The following is a 15,363-nucleotide window of genomic DNA, read 5'->3' as shown; positions in this document are numbered from 1 at the left end:
AATTTGGTTGTCAGCCGACCTTGACGAATTGTCCCATAACACAAATAAATTCATATCTCCATGAATACATGTCAGAATCAGATGATCTTTAGATCAATCCTACACCTCTCGACGAGAGGAATCCAAGCAAAATATCAGTTGCCATGAATAAGAAGACCCACATGGAGTATGGCCCTAGTTGCCAATTTTAACACTCCCTCTCAACTAGGGAAAACTCCATCTGCTAATCCATCTGCTAGACCATACTATCTCTGCCATCAGTGCCCTGCACTGCTCTGCTATGCTCTACTCTACTTTGTTGAACTAAGAAGAAGAAGAAATGATCGAGAATGTATCCTACCATCATCCTCTACTGACCCGAATTCAGGGCCATATAAAAGACAGTGTCTCATACCATTCTTACTGATCCGAAATCAGTTCCAAATAAAGAAAGTGTCTCATACCACTCTTACTGACCCGAACTCAGTCCCATATAAAAGAGAGTGTCTCATTCATTCTCACTGATCGGAAATCAATTCCAAATAAAGAGAGTGTCTCATACCACTCTTACTGACCCGAAGTCAATTCCAATTGATCCCAAATCAATATCATCCTAGCATAGGGAGTACGGTAGATACACTATGTGTCCATCGGTACTACTATTGTCCCTATCCTCATTTCCCTACTCATTGGCTAGATGAGAGGTACTTCCCATGAGTCCCAGATTGTATGGATAGGATGTCTCAGCAGGAGAAGGATGAACCACTCATCCTGCCTACATGTCGCCCGGGGTATCCCAGGGGAAGGGTGAACCACTCATCCTGTACATAACAAATCACTAGGGGAAGGCTGAACCACTCACCCTATGACTGTGTCTCAGCAGGAGAAGGATGAACCACTCATCCTGCCTACATAGCAAACCACTAGGGGAAAGCTGAACCACTCACCCTATGACTCTGTCTCGGCAGGAGAAGGATGAACCACTCATCCTGCCTACATAGCAGACCACTAGTGGAAGGCTGAACCACTCACCCTATGGTTGCTCATCACTCCAAGATGTACCCCCAAGCCCCCTGGAGCTCCCAAAGCTCAATGTCCATATCATACAGGACCCTTAGGAGAGAGTCTCTCCACGACTCCTAGTCGTTCTCAGTTTTGTCACAAATTTGACCTTTCCTAGGGGCTTCGACAGAATATTGGCAACCTGCACATCAATCCTAATGCGATCAATCCTTCTTGCTCCTCGATGTACTATATCCCAGATAAAGTGGTACCTGATGTCTATATGCTTGGAGCAATCATAGAACACAGGATTCCTCAACAATCGAATCCCCCTCTGGTTGTCACAAAAGATCACGATGGTTTCCAGCATGTGTCCAAACAGCTCACTGAAGAGCTTCCTCAACCAGGCAGCTTCACACGAGGTCATATTTGTAGCTATGTATACAGCCTCAGCGGTGCTTAAAGCAATCGACTTCTGCTTCCTGCTCATCCAAGATATCGAAGCAGAACCCAAAGAGAACCAGCACCCAGAAGTGCTCTTGCGATCCTCCACACTGCCTGCCTAAGAATAATCATGCAGCTTCACATTTCCGGCGATGTATCTTAATCCATGAGAGATTGTGCCCCGAAGATATCTCAAATGATTCTTGGCATCAATCCAATGAGGCTCAACTATATATGAGCTCAACATGCTAACTGCAAAACATATATCCGAAAGGCAGTTCACCAAGAACATCAATGCTAGTATGAGTTTATGAAACTCAGAGGCATTTCCCAAATCAGGTCCGATATCACTACTGCATAACTTCTTTAGGCTTCATCGAGGTAGTCACGGGCTTACAGTTCACCATTCCAAATCTAGAATCCAACTCCCTTTTACTTTTGCAAATGAGAAGGTCTACACGAGTTAGAAAGAGATCGTCCTCATAAGGTGCCAGTATGAGAGGTCTATCATCCACAACCTTAAAGCAATGGTTTGGATCGGCTTCACTCCTAGTGAATCTCAGCTTCATCAGATAGTTGTCAATCCTCTTATACCAAGCTCGAGGTGCTCTCTTAAAATCATAGAGAGCTTTCCTCTACCTGCATACATGAGATTCCCGATCATGAATCTCAAACCCCTTGGGTTGTTCCAAATCTGTGGACTTGCTACATGAGGGGAATGCTCCCCTTGTAAGTTTTCCTTCGGTACATCTCAGACATGTACCTCCATGCTCTTCTTGAATTCAAGCATCCCTTGCACCATCAAACTCACATCGGGTAGGGCCTCATAATGAGCGGATCTTTGGTGCTATAGAAAAGATGTGTCAACTGACATGGTCCCCAATGGACTTCCTGCAACTTGATACAAATTCCAACCCTGAACTCAAAAGCATCTTTTCAAAAATTCTTTATCCACACACGTACCTTTCCATTGATGAATGCCACCTTGAAACCTTTGACTTCCATTGTCGAAATGGGTACATAAAGAACTTCTTGTAAATGAATCGTGTTACCCTCATTCAATTGAGTGGTAACATTCCCTACACCCTTTCCAAGATAGGTGGCATCGTCTCCAAGAATAATTTCCCAAATTGTTTCATTCTCTATCAAATTAGAGAGAGCCCCCTTCTATCCGATGAAGTGCCTTGAAGCACTACTATCAATAAGCCAGATTCCCAAAGAGTTTGGAGAAGAAGTAGTGGAGAGGGCCAATATAAGGTAATACCCTTTTAGCTTATCAGAAACAAGCTTTCATTCTTCATACCTCTTGCTTTCTTTTAAGAGTCGACCATTTCCTTGATGACCTGCATTCCTTTTTCCTTTGCCATTGTACCAGTCATTCTTCCAATCATTGAAGATGCCCCTAGAATGATTGTTATCATCATCAAGTGATGTGTCCCTTCTATTTGGACATTTCCTCGCATAATGGCCAAACTTATTGTAAGCAAGGCATCTACCTTTCCTTCCGTTCTCAGATCCGGACTTCCCACTGAAGTGACCTATAGGTAGGCCACCAGATGCTTCCGCTATGCCACTTTGATAATCATCTTTGCTTCAACTTCACCCTTGGCGAATTTGAAGAGGGATGAGGAACCCAATGAGCCTTTTTGTCTTTTCCAACTGACTTCAGTGATTGCTCTTTCACTCTTGTTTAGGCTTTGTTAAAATTGGCAACCAAGGAAAAACTTCGTGTGGGTCATCTTATTCATGGCTGATAATATTTTTATTAGATTCCTCTCGTCGAGAGGTGTAGGATTGATATAAATATCATCCGATTTCGATAAGTATTCATGGAGATATGAATTTATTTTGATTATGGAATTATTATCAAGTCGACCTACAATTCATGTAGGCTCTGAAGCCCAACAGTCGCATCTATTCAAACACCAACGTTGTGTATAAATAATAGGACTTTTCCTCATTTGCACTCACTCTTCTCATCATATCTCTCTCTCTACTGCGCAGAAATGAGTCTCTTCTCTACTGCGCAAAAATGGGTCTCTCTCTCACACATGTGAAGCCGGAAGCTGTTGAACCTAAAGTTGCAACTACAGATCCAAAGATTGACCTGCGTGGCCTAGAAGATCTTCTCTTTGGAACTGCGTTGTAGGTCCATCTGGATCTCCTCTGAAAGCCGCAACTTTTGGTGGTGGAATGAAGTCAATCCGACGAACGGTTTGCAAGATATCGACTGCCCTAGTTTGAAGCCGGAAACTGCTGAAACTGAAGTTGCAACTGCAGAAGTAAAGATTGACCTGCGTGGCCTAGAAGATCTCCTCATCTGAACTGCGTTGTAGGTTCATCTAAACCTCCTCTGGAAGCCGCAACTTTTGGTGGTGGAATGAAGTCAATCCGACGGTCGATTTGTGAGATATCGTCTGCCCTAGTTTGATAATGAAGCCGCTAATGTTGATGCTGTTGATCTAGGGTTTGCTACTGCTGATATGAATCAGATTTATTGTACTATTTCTCTCTGTTGAATTATTGAAGATAAAAGAATATTTGATCAAAGGGTTTCCCCACACATTGTGGGGTTTGTCCCTGGCTAGCCGCCACATCTTGTGTCTCTTGTCTTGACTTGTTTTTTGTCGATCATTTAATGTTCTATCTACACTTTACTTTATGTACATGTGATTGCTAATCTGTGGAATATAATAAGAAAAAGAAGTAAATTGTTATAAGCATAGAACATACCATAACTTAACATGGTATCAGAGCTGAGGTGAAGACAAAGCCCGAGCAAGAGCAAGAGCAATCACAGAAGAGAAGATTGGCAAGGCTATCCTACAAGAACTATGGGGTCCTCAACACTCTTTCCTGCCGAAGACAAGCTCTGTGAGAAAGATGACTATCACGCATGGAAGATGTCTATCGATCTAACCCTAGAAGATCCAGGAGTGCTGGACCATGTGAGAGGCAATATTGTTGAGCCTCCATCAAATGCATCCACTGCTGCATGGAACAAATGGAAAACCGAAGAAGTCAAAATAGAAGATCATCCAGGACTCTATCGACAAGCACTTGGTGAACTACATCTCTGAATTGGACACCTCCAAGGAAATCTACGATAAACTGGGAAATGGCACTCACGACTCTTAGAGGATTACCATCTGAATGGTACGTGTTCAAGACTACTCTTTTGAACTATAATGTAATTCTTGGTTTCGAGGAATTAATGGCTAGATGCATTCAAGAAGAAACAAGGGAAGAAGAGCAAGAAATGTCCATGCCTAAAGGTCCTCCTGCTACCTTTTCTTTTCATGCTAAGAAAAGAAATAATTTCGGGACTAAATCAAAAGGAAAGGCTGGACCTAAGGGTGGAAGAAAAGGACGATGTTACATCTGCGATAAAGCAAGTAACTATGCAAGGGAGTGCCCTGATAGAAAGGACTCACACCGGGACGATGATCAAAATCCCTCTGATGGCAAATCAAAGGAATGACAAATTCAACAGCAAAGGTAAGAGGAGAGCTGGGGATCGAGGAAGAGGACAACCATTCAAGAAGGCTAGAAAGTCCAGGATGTATTAAATGCACCTAACCTCAAAAAGAACCTAGTGTCCATCTTGACAATGGAAGACAAAGGCTACAAGGTAACCTTCAGCAATGGCAAGGTATGTATATGGAAAAATAATGTTAAAGATGCCTTTACTCTTGGGTTTAGTGTTGATTCATTATATCAGGTCAATGGAAGTCCGCTAGGTGTCATGTCTTGTGACACAACTCTTCAGTCCGAACATTGGCATCGGAGGTTTGCCCACCTTCATTACAAAGCTCTACCCGATGTAAGACACATGGTAACAGGGATGCCCGAATTCCAAGTAGAGAAAGAAGGTGTATGTCCGGGATGTGCCGAAGGAAAGCTCAAAAGGGGACCATTCCCCTCAAGCCAAAGCAAGACCTCCGATATATTACAATTGGTTCACTCAGGCATATCTGAGGCTGGCATTAAGAGGGAGACTACTACACCACGTACTCCTGAGCAGAATGGTGTGGCGGGAAGGAAGAACCGCACGATTGTGGAAGCTGTCCGGGCCATGCTACATGATCAAAGACTTCCAAAGTTTCTATGGGCTGAATCTACAAACACTGCCGTATATGTACAAAATTGATGCCTTCATCAAGCATTGGGTTCCAAGACTCCTGAAGAAAAGTTCACTGGTAAGAAACCTGATGTTTCTCATTTTAGAGTTTTTGGAAGCCTTATATATTTTCATGAGCCGAAAGAGAAAAGAAATAAATTGGGTGCATCTGGAAAGAAGGGAATTTTCGTGGGCTATGGTGAAAATACTAAAGGCTATAGAATCTATGTAGCCGGTCAAAGGGAAGTTGTAATTAGTCATGATGTCACCTTTGACGAAGATATGGCTCTCAGCAAGGTGAACAATCTTCCGACTTTGAGGAGCTCTCAAGAAGCCGACACCAGGGAACCGAAAGAAAAGGATGATGAATCAATGCCTGATGTAGAAGAACCCATGGATCTGATTGATCCTCCTCCACATGAGCCTTCCTCTTCTAGGAAGAGGCCTTCATGGCTTAGGGGGCTACTTGATGATGCTGAAGGACATGCTACACCCCGAGGAACCTTTCGTGAAAGTAAGAAACCTAATAGGTATCAGGGATACCTGACCATCATGAGCACGATCATACAAAATAAGCCTTCATCATTCTCAGACGCCGTCAAGCATCAAGTATGGAAGGATGCTATGACCGAAGAATATGAGTCTATCATGAAGAATGATGTCTGGGAAGTAGTTCCCAAACCCCAGGACAAGATAGTTGTTACTTCCAAATGGCTTTACAAGATAAAGCATGCAGCAGATGGAAGTACGGAAAAGTATAAGGCTCGTTTTGTTGCTTGTGGTTTCTCCCAGAAGGAAGGTATAGACTATGATGTGATATTTGCACCTGTTGCCAGATATATGACCATCCGCTCGATCATAGCCCTTGTCGCTTCACAAGGATGGAACCTACATAAAATGGATGTCAAGACTGCGTTCTTACATGGCTCGATCAAAGAAGAGGTCTACGTGGAGCAACCCGAAGGATTTGAAATTTATGATCGAAAATCTCATGTATGCAGGTTGAAGAAGGCTCTCTATGGGCTAAAGCAAGCACCCCGAGCATGGTATGAGAGGATCAACAGCTACTTGATGAAGCTGGGATTCACTAGGAGTGACGCCGATCCTAACCTTTACTTTAAGGTTGAAGATGACAAGCCTCTCATACTGGTGTTGTATGTGGATGACCTCTTTCTAACAGGTGCAGGCCCTCTCATTCACAAATGTAAGAGGGAGTTGGTTTCTGAATTTGAAATGAAGGACCAAGGACTTGAAGTATGGCAGAAGCCAAGGGAAATTTTCCTATCTCAAGGAAAATATGTGGTAAAGATATTGGAAAGATTTGGTATGATGGACTACAAGCCTGTGACTACCTCGAGGATCTTAACTTTTAGAAGTTATATGGTAGTGATGTCGGACCAGATTTGGGAAATGCCTCTGAGTTTCAAAAACTCATTCACGTTGATGTTCTTGGTGAACCTCCGTCCAAACATATGTTTTGCAGTTAGCACTGTGAGCTCATATTTGGTTGAGCCTCACTACATTGATGCCAAGAATCTTCTAAGATATCTTCATGGCACAATTACTAATGGATTGAGATACACTACCGGAAATATGAAACTGCATGATTATTCGAATGTTGATTAGGCAGGTAGTGTGGAGGATCGCTGGAACACTTTTTAGTGTTGTTTCATTTTGGATTTTGCTGCGATATAATGGATGAGGAGGAAGCAGAAGTCAGTTCCCATAAGCACCGCCGAGACCATATACATATCTACGAGTATGATCTCGTATGAAGCTGCCTGGTTGGGGAAGCTCTTCAGTGAGCTGTTTGAACACATACCACTGTGATTCTCTGTAACAACCAGAGGTGGGATTCGATTATTGAGGAATCCCGTATTCGTCGATTGCTCCAGCAGATAGACATCATCTGGGATATGGTAAGACGATGAGCAAGGAGGCTCCATTGCATTAAGATGATGTACAAGTTGATACACCTTGTCAAAGCCCCGAGGAAAGATCTAATCTGTGATTTTCCCAAACGACTTGGAGTCGTCAAGAAACCCTTGTACAAGGGTCCTGCATGTTGCATACATTGAGCTCTGGGAGCTCTGAGGGCTTTCGGTTCTTACTGGAGCAACATACGACCACAGGGTGACTCACCCTCCCCTGGTGGTGCGCACTGGAACAAGATGACTCGCTCTCTTGTGGGACAAGATGATTCGCTCTCTTGTGGAACAAGATGTTCGGTCTCCTGTGTAACAGGATTGATGTGTTCTCCTGTGAGGCCTGGATTGATGTGTTCTCCATGGCGATAGTAGCAGGATTGATGTGTTCTCCTTTGAGGCCTGGATTGATGTGTTCTCCATGGCGACCTGGATTGATGTGTTCTCCATGGAGATTGTAGCAGGATTGATGTGTTCTCCTATGAGGACAAGATTGATTAGTTCTCCTGTCGAGGCATCCTACCCATGCAGTCTGGGACTCATGGGAAGTACCTCTCATCTAATCAATGAGCAGGGAAATGAAGTTAGGGACCATAGTAGTACCAATGGACGCATCATTGTATCTACTGTACTCCCTACGCTAGGATGACCTCCATTGATCTGGGACCAGTGGTATGCACTCTGAGACTGACTTTGAGTCAGTGGAGGATGATACTGGTCTGGGACCAGTGGTAGGAGTTGTACCATACTATGATGCTGACTTCGGGTCGGTTGAGACTGGTCTGGGACCAGTGGTACATACTCCGAGACTGACTTCGTGTCAGTGCAGTACTGGTCTGGGACCAGTGAGAGTGGTACATACTATGACGCTGACTTCGAGTCGATTGAGACTGGTCTAGGACCAGTGGTGCACTCTCTGGAACTGCGATACTGGTCTGGGACCAGTGGTAGGAGTGGTACTTACTATGAAGCTGACTTCGGGTCGTCTGAGACTGGTCTGGAACCAGTGGTACGCACTCTGAGACTGACTTTGAGTTAGTGGAGGATGATACTGGTCTAGGACCAGTGGAGTTGTACTCACTATGACGCTGACTTCGGGTTGGTTGAGACTGGTCTGGGACCAGTGGTACATACTTTGAGACTGACTTTGAGTCAATATGATACATCCTCGATCATTTCTTCTTCTTCATAATTCGGACAAAAGCAGAGCAGAACAGAACAATGCAAGAGCAGAGCAAAACAGTACCGATCAGTACAGGGCAGAACAAGACAAAGCAGAATAGGCAGAATAGAGCAGAGCAGGGCAAGGGTCAGGTTGTACAGGGCAGTGCATTTGATGGATGAATAGTAACGACCGATAGACAGATTGCAAATGGAGTTCTCCCTGGTTGAGAGGGAGTGTTAAAATTGGCAACCAGGGCAAAACTTCAAGTGGGTCATCTTATTCATGGCTGATAATATTTTTATTAGATTCCTCTCGTCGAGAGGTGTAGGATTGATATAAATATCATCCGATTCCGATAAGTATTCATGGAGATATGAATTTATTTTGATTATGGAATTATTATCAAGCCTACCTACAACTCATGTAGGCTCTGAAGCCCAACAGTCGCATCTCTTCAAACACCAACGTTGTGTATAAATATAAGAGGACTTTCCCTCATTTGCACTCACTCTTCTCATCACAGCTCTCTCTCTACTGCGCAGAAATGAGTCTCTTCTCTATTGCGCAGAAATGAGTCTCTCTCTCACATGTGAAGCCGGAAGCTGTTGAACCTGAAGCTGCAACTGCAGATCCAAAGATTGACCTGCGTGGCCTAGAAGATCTCCTCTTTGGAACTGCGTTGTAGGTCCATCTGGATCTCTTCTGAAAGCCGCAACTTTTGGTGGTGGAATGAAATCAATCCGACGAACGGTTTGCAAGATATCGACTGCCCTAGTTTGAGGTCGGAAACTGCTGAAACTGAAGCTGCAACTGCAGATCCAAAGATTGACCTGCGTGGCCTAGAAGATCTCCTCTTTGGAACTGCGTTGTAGGTCCATCTGGATCTCCTCTGAAAGCCGCAACTTTTGGTGGTGGAATGAAGTCAATCCGACGATCGGTTTGTGAGATATCGTCTGCCCTAGTTTGATAATGAAGCCGCTAATGCTGATGCTGCTGATCTAGGGTTTGCTACTGCTGATATGAATCAGATTTATTGTACTATTTCTCTCTGCTGAATTATTGAAGATAAAAGAAGATTTGATCAAAGGGTTTCCCCACACATTGTGGGGTTTGTCCCTGGCTAGCCGCCACATCTTGTGTCTCTTGTCTTGACTTGTTTTCTGTAGATCGTTTAATCATTAATGTTCTATCTGCACTTTACTTTATGTACATGTGATTGCTAATCTGTGGAATATAATAAGAAAAAGAAGTAAATTGTTATAAGCATAGAACATACCATAACTTAACAGGCTTTGTCTTCACCTCAACTCTGATACCATGTTAATTTTAGGTATGTTCTATGCTTAGAGCAATTTATTTCAATTTTTCATTTCGCTCAATATCAATTCCAGATTAGCAATCACATCAGCATGATAGTAAATTGCAGATAGAACATAAACATAAACATCAGAAAACAAACCAAGAAAAAAGGACACAAGATGTGGCGCCAACCAGGGATAAACCCCAATGTGGGGAAACCCTTGATCAATTCTTCTTATATATTCTTCAATAGTTCAACAGAGAGAGAAAGATACATCAGAAGTCAACATTTTGACTTGTCATAATAAGAGCAGAGGTCTTCTCTACGAAGATAACACATGAGGTAGCTGATCTTAACTCAAGTGAAGGCATATTGCTTCAACTAATCCTCCAAGGTGACTTCATCACCATGTTGCACCCATCACTGTGCTGCACCTCATCATCATGCTGCACCTGACACTGTGCTGCACCCAATCACTGAGCTGCTCCCATCACTGAGCAGTACCTCATCATCATGTTGTACCCATCAAGCTGCTCTTCATCATCATTATGCTGCATCCTTCATGCTGCACTATGTTGAACCCTTCATTGCACTATGCTGCACCCAAATACATACTGTAAACCATCATCATGTTGCTGCAATACATTCTTGCTGCTGCACCACTCACATCATGCTGCTGCACCTATCATCATCATGTTGCTTGCCATACATCATGCTGCTGTAATACTTATGTTGCACTTTACATACTGCATATACCAGCCTTAGCTGCTTGCTATGGCTTGCAGCCTAGCAGATCAGCTAGGCTATAGTTGCAGACTCCTTCCAAACAGCTTCTCCCTCAGTCCTCTAATATAGAGACAGCTGCTACCAAACATACATAACCCATGCTTGAGAACAGCAGTCTTTAACACTGCTGCTGCTAGCTTCCCTTTGCTGTGACTTAGGGCAGTATATACATCCTTGACTGCGGTATATCCTCACATTAGAACTGCGTCCTTTTTGGAGCATCGATAGACAGCGTATATATGCTTCTCCTTGCTGGGTATAAAAGACTCCTTTAGGACAGCGTGAAGGGTCCTTACTCTGCGTTAGGGCTGTCCTCCTTCATGACTGTGTTAGGCCCTTTTTGATGACTGTGTTAAGGTCATCTCCATAGGGTCATCACCATAACAGTTAGGCCTTTATTAATCTGCAGCCATGATTCTTCTAGGACTGCGGCTATAGTCCTCCCAATAGGACTGTGGCTAGGGCTTGTATTCACAGCGGTTAGGGCACATAAAACCCTCTTTAAACTGCGGCCTAGAGCAGTTTGATAGGGCAGTGTTAGGGCTTTATTAGGGCAGCATTAGAAACCTATCTTCATGACTGTGTTAGGCTTCTTCCATGACTGCGTTAGAGTCTAGGGCAGCATATTAGGTTCCAGGGCATCTTTCCATGACAGCGTACTATATTCTTCCATGACTGCTAGCAAGACTCCCCCTTTGACTGCGTTAAGGACTTGCTTCATTGACTGAAAAGTAGGGCAGCGTAGGATCTACAAGAAGACCCATTTTCTTCCACGGCTAGGGTACTTCATGGCAGCGTTAGGGCATCATTAGGCTTCTTCCCTTTATAGTGGATTAGGGCATCATTGAGCCAGCGTATATCCTAGAGCACTCCCTCTAGATCTCTTCTTCATCAAACCCAATGAAGAGAGATCAAAAGAGTGAGTGTGTGTCAAATGACTTAAAGTCCTCTTCTATTTATACTAAATCGTGGAAGATAAGTAGGGGAAATTTGTTTGCAGGCCGACTTTGACAAATTGTCCCATAACAAATAAATTCATATTTCCATGAATACATGTTGGAATCGAATGATCTTTAGATCAATCCTACACCTCTCGACGAGACGAATCCAAGAAAAATATCAGCTGCCATGAATAAGAAGACCCGCATGGAGTTTGGCCCTAGTTGCCAATTTTAACATGTGTGTATTATTTTCAAGCTCTGTGATGTTTTTGAAAGATAGTGTACTTTTTGGTATTTCAGTGAAGAATTGACCGGCTCAGTTCTGAGACCTGTTAAGAGAAATATCAAATCTTTTTTGTGTTGTTCAAAGATATTTAATTCTTAAGGTTATTTTCTATACGCTAGAAGCATATACTGTATGTAATTTCCTTCCCGCTCGAATAGAAATTATGATTTTTTTTTCAAGAAAAAATAAATTAACTTCAAAGTAAGAGTTCCAACCCTGTTGGGCGCATAGGCAAACAAGATACAAATAATGTAATGAAATTTTGCAATGCAGTGTTTCAAATAAAAAAAAATCCCGATTTAACATTTTAAAATGAAATTTTCCAATCCGATTAATAACATGATCATTCTTGCTATAGCTAACCATTAGCTAAATTTCCGGTTAAGATATTGGTAACATGAAAGCACTGGGGAAGAAATCAAGCAGCTAGGCTTAAATCCCAATGCCGAAATCCCATCAAAAGCCGACACAAACAATAAATTTATGTAAAGCACGTCCAACTGTTGGAAACCAAAAAGAAAAAAGACAGAATCTTGACCAGAACTGCCGACCTGTGCATATCAGTGTCGTCCGTGCTCAGTTGAGCATACCCGCGGTGATGCATGAAGGGAGAGTTCGACAATTCAATAACAGGGCCGCTTCCGACATGCCCTGAAGTTGATGGCTCTGAAGATGAAGATGACGGTTTTCTCACATCGCGCAAAGCATCCCTGTAGTTCCTGAACAATAAAGTTCGACTGCGAGTCGCCATTTCCACCAAAGGTTTACAAATTTCTACAATTCCTGGCAGATTCCAGCACCTACTGTCAATCCATGAAAGAAAACTCCAATTTGAAAGTTTTATCAGTGCAAGATCTGTCCATATAATATTCAAACGTCGAAATTGTACAAATTTGGACAAATATATATGCCTGTGTAGTCAATTTTCACCCAAAACGATCGAATTGTTAGGGATGAAATACCGGTTACTGTCTTGTGAATAGACCTGACTTTGCCGGTGATATTTAGAGGGCGTTTTTAACAATTTAGGAAAGTTATTTCCCAAACCCTGCACAGGGATCTCGCCAGCTGAAGCAAAAGGACACGCTCTCATTTCCTGTTTTATTGCGAGGCAGAGAGAATTCGAAGATTTGGTGAAGTTGATGTGTAACTTGAACAAGTCTCGCTCCATTTCAACAATATAAAATTGAATAAGAAGCAGGGCATTTATTTGGTTAAATTGGGTTGTTTTTCTTCGCAATTAAGAATGGTAACTTACCATTAAAAAACAAAGAGATCATCTTCATGGCCTGTTAAAACTAGCATTTGCACCAGATGTTGCAAAATAAATTCTGTAAGGCATAAATTGAAGAAAGCAAATACAGCAACAAAATATTTTGATAAAGAATAAAAATATAGTGAACACTCAAATCAATGCCCCATTAACTTGAACCACTTAGTAGACATTCCATATGAAATGGGCATATGATCCAAGAACATCGCTCTATAAGAGAGCTAATTAGTCAGGTAACATAGGTATAAATGGTTTCATATATTAAAATCCACAGGTCTAACAAATCTTGTTTAGCCATTTAAGATATAGAAGCTATCTTGTTTAGCCATTTAAGATATAGAAGCTTTGAAACCTTTGTATATGAGCTATTATCAGAGGACTGCCCTTATCCTCAGAAGCATTACCACTAGTACCAAGGAGATCAGGACCTTCAAGCTGCCGAACCCCATGTATTTCATTGCCTGATCTTAATGATTTCATTTGGTTATGTAAAAGCCCCATGTATTTCATTGCTTGATCGTTATATAAAAGGTTACACCTTCTCTGGAAATTTAGAGTTGAAAATTTAAAGGCTATCATCATATTTTGGTCTTGAACGCTGATTGGCATGCCATGAATCTGTGGGGTTTTATTGGGAGTTATCCAGGCGACCTGTGCCCAATTTTTTGTTTGAAATCCCGTTAGTTTTTATTGTTGGGGTTTCTGGTTTTTTTTTTTTGCTGGTGCACCCTTTGGGGTTTCTTGGCAGGCCTGGGTGTTTTGCTCACTTGTTGGCCTCTTAGCCATTTTTCTGATTCGTTGTGAGACATTAAATGTTCAGCCAAACTAATGCTTTTAGCATAACACGTTTCACAACCTATATAATTCCTGATTCCTGGTATATTTGGCTGCCAACCACCATTACCAGGTTCCAGAGACTTTTCAGATCCCGTGATGGTAAGAGCAAGTCTAAGAAATATGTCATTCTGCTTCATCAGTGGCAGGGCCTACTGTGTTGTCTTTCCCAATACTTTCCCATATAGTGTGATGGCAAGGCTTTCCATCATGGCACTGGTGCTAGCTGAATTTGACAGAATGGAGAGGAGAAGAAGCAAGTGGCTCCTCCTTTAAAAATATTTAAACGTTGATTTTAGTGAAAGCTATTTTTTCAATGAAACGAAATGTAGTTAGAATGTGCAGATGCCTTTTTGGTTCCCTGTTTGTTATGGGTCCACTTCTCTCTGCCACTTAAATGAAGATAAACTTTACCATGGAAGATAAGTCAAATTTTGATATAAAGTGGCTTTGAACCAAGCTTTTGTATGATGTGGATGGAACATTTATATTCTAGGAAAGGGAAATGTGTCATCATTTGTGTGTGCATCTTTTGAACTGGGATATTATGTAGTCTCTATATCCTCAGGGGCTTTGGTAACCAAAACAGGTTGATTATGCTGGGGAGGATAAGAAGAAGATGCATCAATTTTTGAATCTAATGCACTGGATTCTGAGTGGTCATATCTCTCAGAGGCATTTGTAGTTTCCATGTCTCCTGCTGTTTTGTATCTTCGGAGCAAATGCAATGGAGAAGATCCATGGATTGGAGTTGTTTCTCCGCTTTGAAATCCTTAAAACACAGTTGATCTGCTTGTGAAACCAGGGGAAGAATGCAGTTTGCTGCCATCTGTTCAAAGCATTTAGCTGTCCGTTCTTCAAATATTGCCTTCTTCATGTGAGATCCCATCTGCATAAAAATATCCCATCATATTTTAAGAGCACATTCCTTTATACATGATATTTAACCAGAACAGAGTGTTTTTGAACAATCCAAGAGTTCACTAGAACATTTGTACATACTGGAAAAACAAAATTTGCCCCAAAAATGGATGTTCTCTATCTATCAACAAACAGGGTAAAATGGATGTTCTCTATCTATCAACAAACAGGGTTATATCAAGAAATAAAATTAAAATGATTTAAAGAAAATTCATCATTTCTATTTCTTCCAGACTGCAAAAAATTTAATTTAACAAACAAAATGAAGCATATTTTAGAGTGGTCACACATTTCATTCGAAAAATTAAATAAAATTACGTAGAAATATAACCATGTAAAATATGTAATATCCGGGTTGGAATTAACATTTACATTTGGGTGAACATG

The 15,363-nt window shown here is 42.0% G+C and overlaps 1 protein-coding gene across 2 annotated transcripts in view; it reads right to left on the bottom strand.

Moving 5' to 3' along the window:
• The window catches only part of LOC149157775 (tlg2p-like protein a), a 116,799-nt gene extending 103,677 nt beyond the window's left edge, over positions 1 to 13,122 (bottom strand). Inside the window, exons 1-2 of one of the 2 annotated variants that reach the window (XM_089436003.1) lie at positions 12,911 to 13,122; positions 12,500 to 12,731 (exon numbers count right to left, since the gene is read on the bottom strand). In XM_089436003.1, coding sequence (XP_089292129.1) covers positions 12,500 to 12,699 — 200 coding nt within the window. In that variant the 5' untranslated portion in view covers positions 12,700 to 12,731; positions 12,911 to 13,122. The remainder of the gene's footprint in view (positions 1 to 12,499; positions 12,732 to 12,910) is intronic. The other variant, XM_089436004.1, reaches the window with a different exon arrangement.
• Positions 13,123 to 15,363: the final 2,241 nt, after the last annotated feature.

Source organism: Pinus tabuliformis, chromosome 5_2, assembly GCF_031772625.1.
Source record: "Pinus tabuliformis cultivar Carrire ecotype Pingquan chromosome 5_2, CPIR1, whole genome shotgun sequence".
Classification (NCBI taxonomy): Eukaryota; Viridiplantae; Streptophyta; class Pinopsida; order Pinales; family Pinaceae; genus Pinus; species Pinus tabuliformis.
Note: the sequence above shows the minus strand (reverse complement) of the source record. Positions and strands in the feature narration are given on the sequence as shown.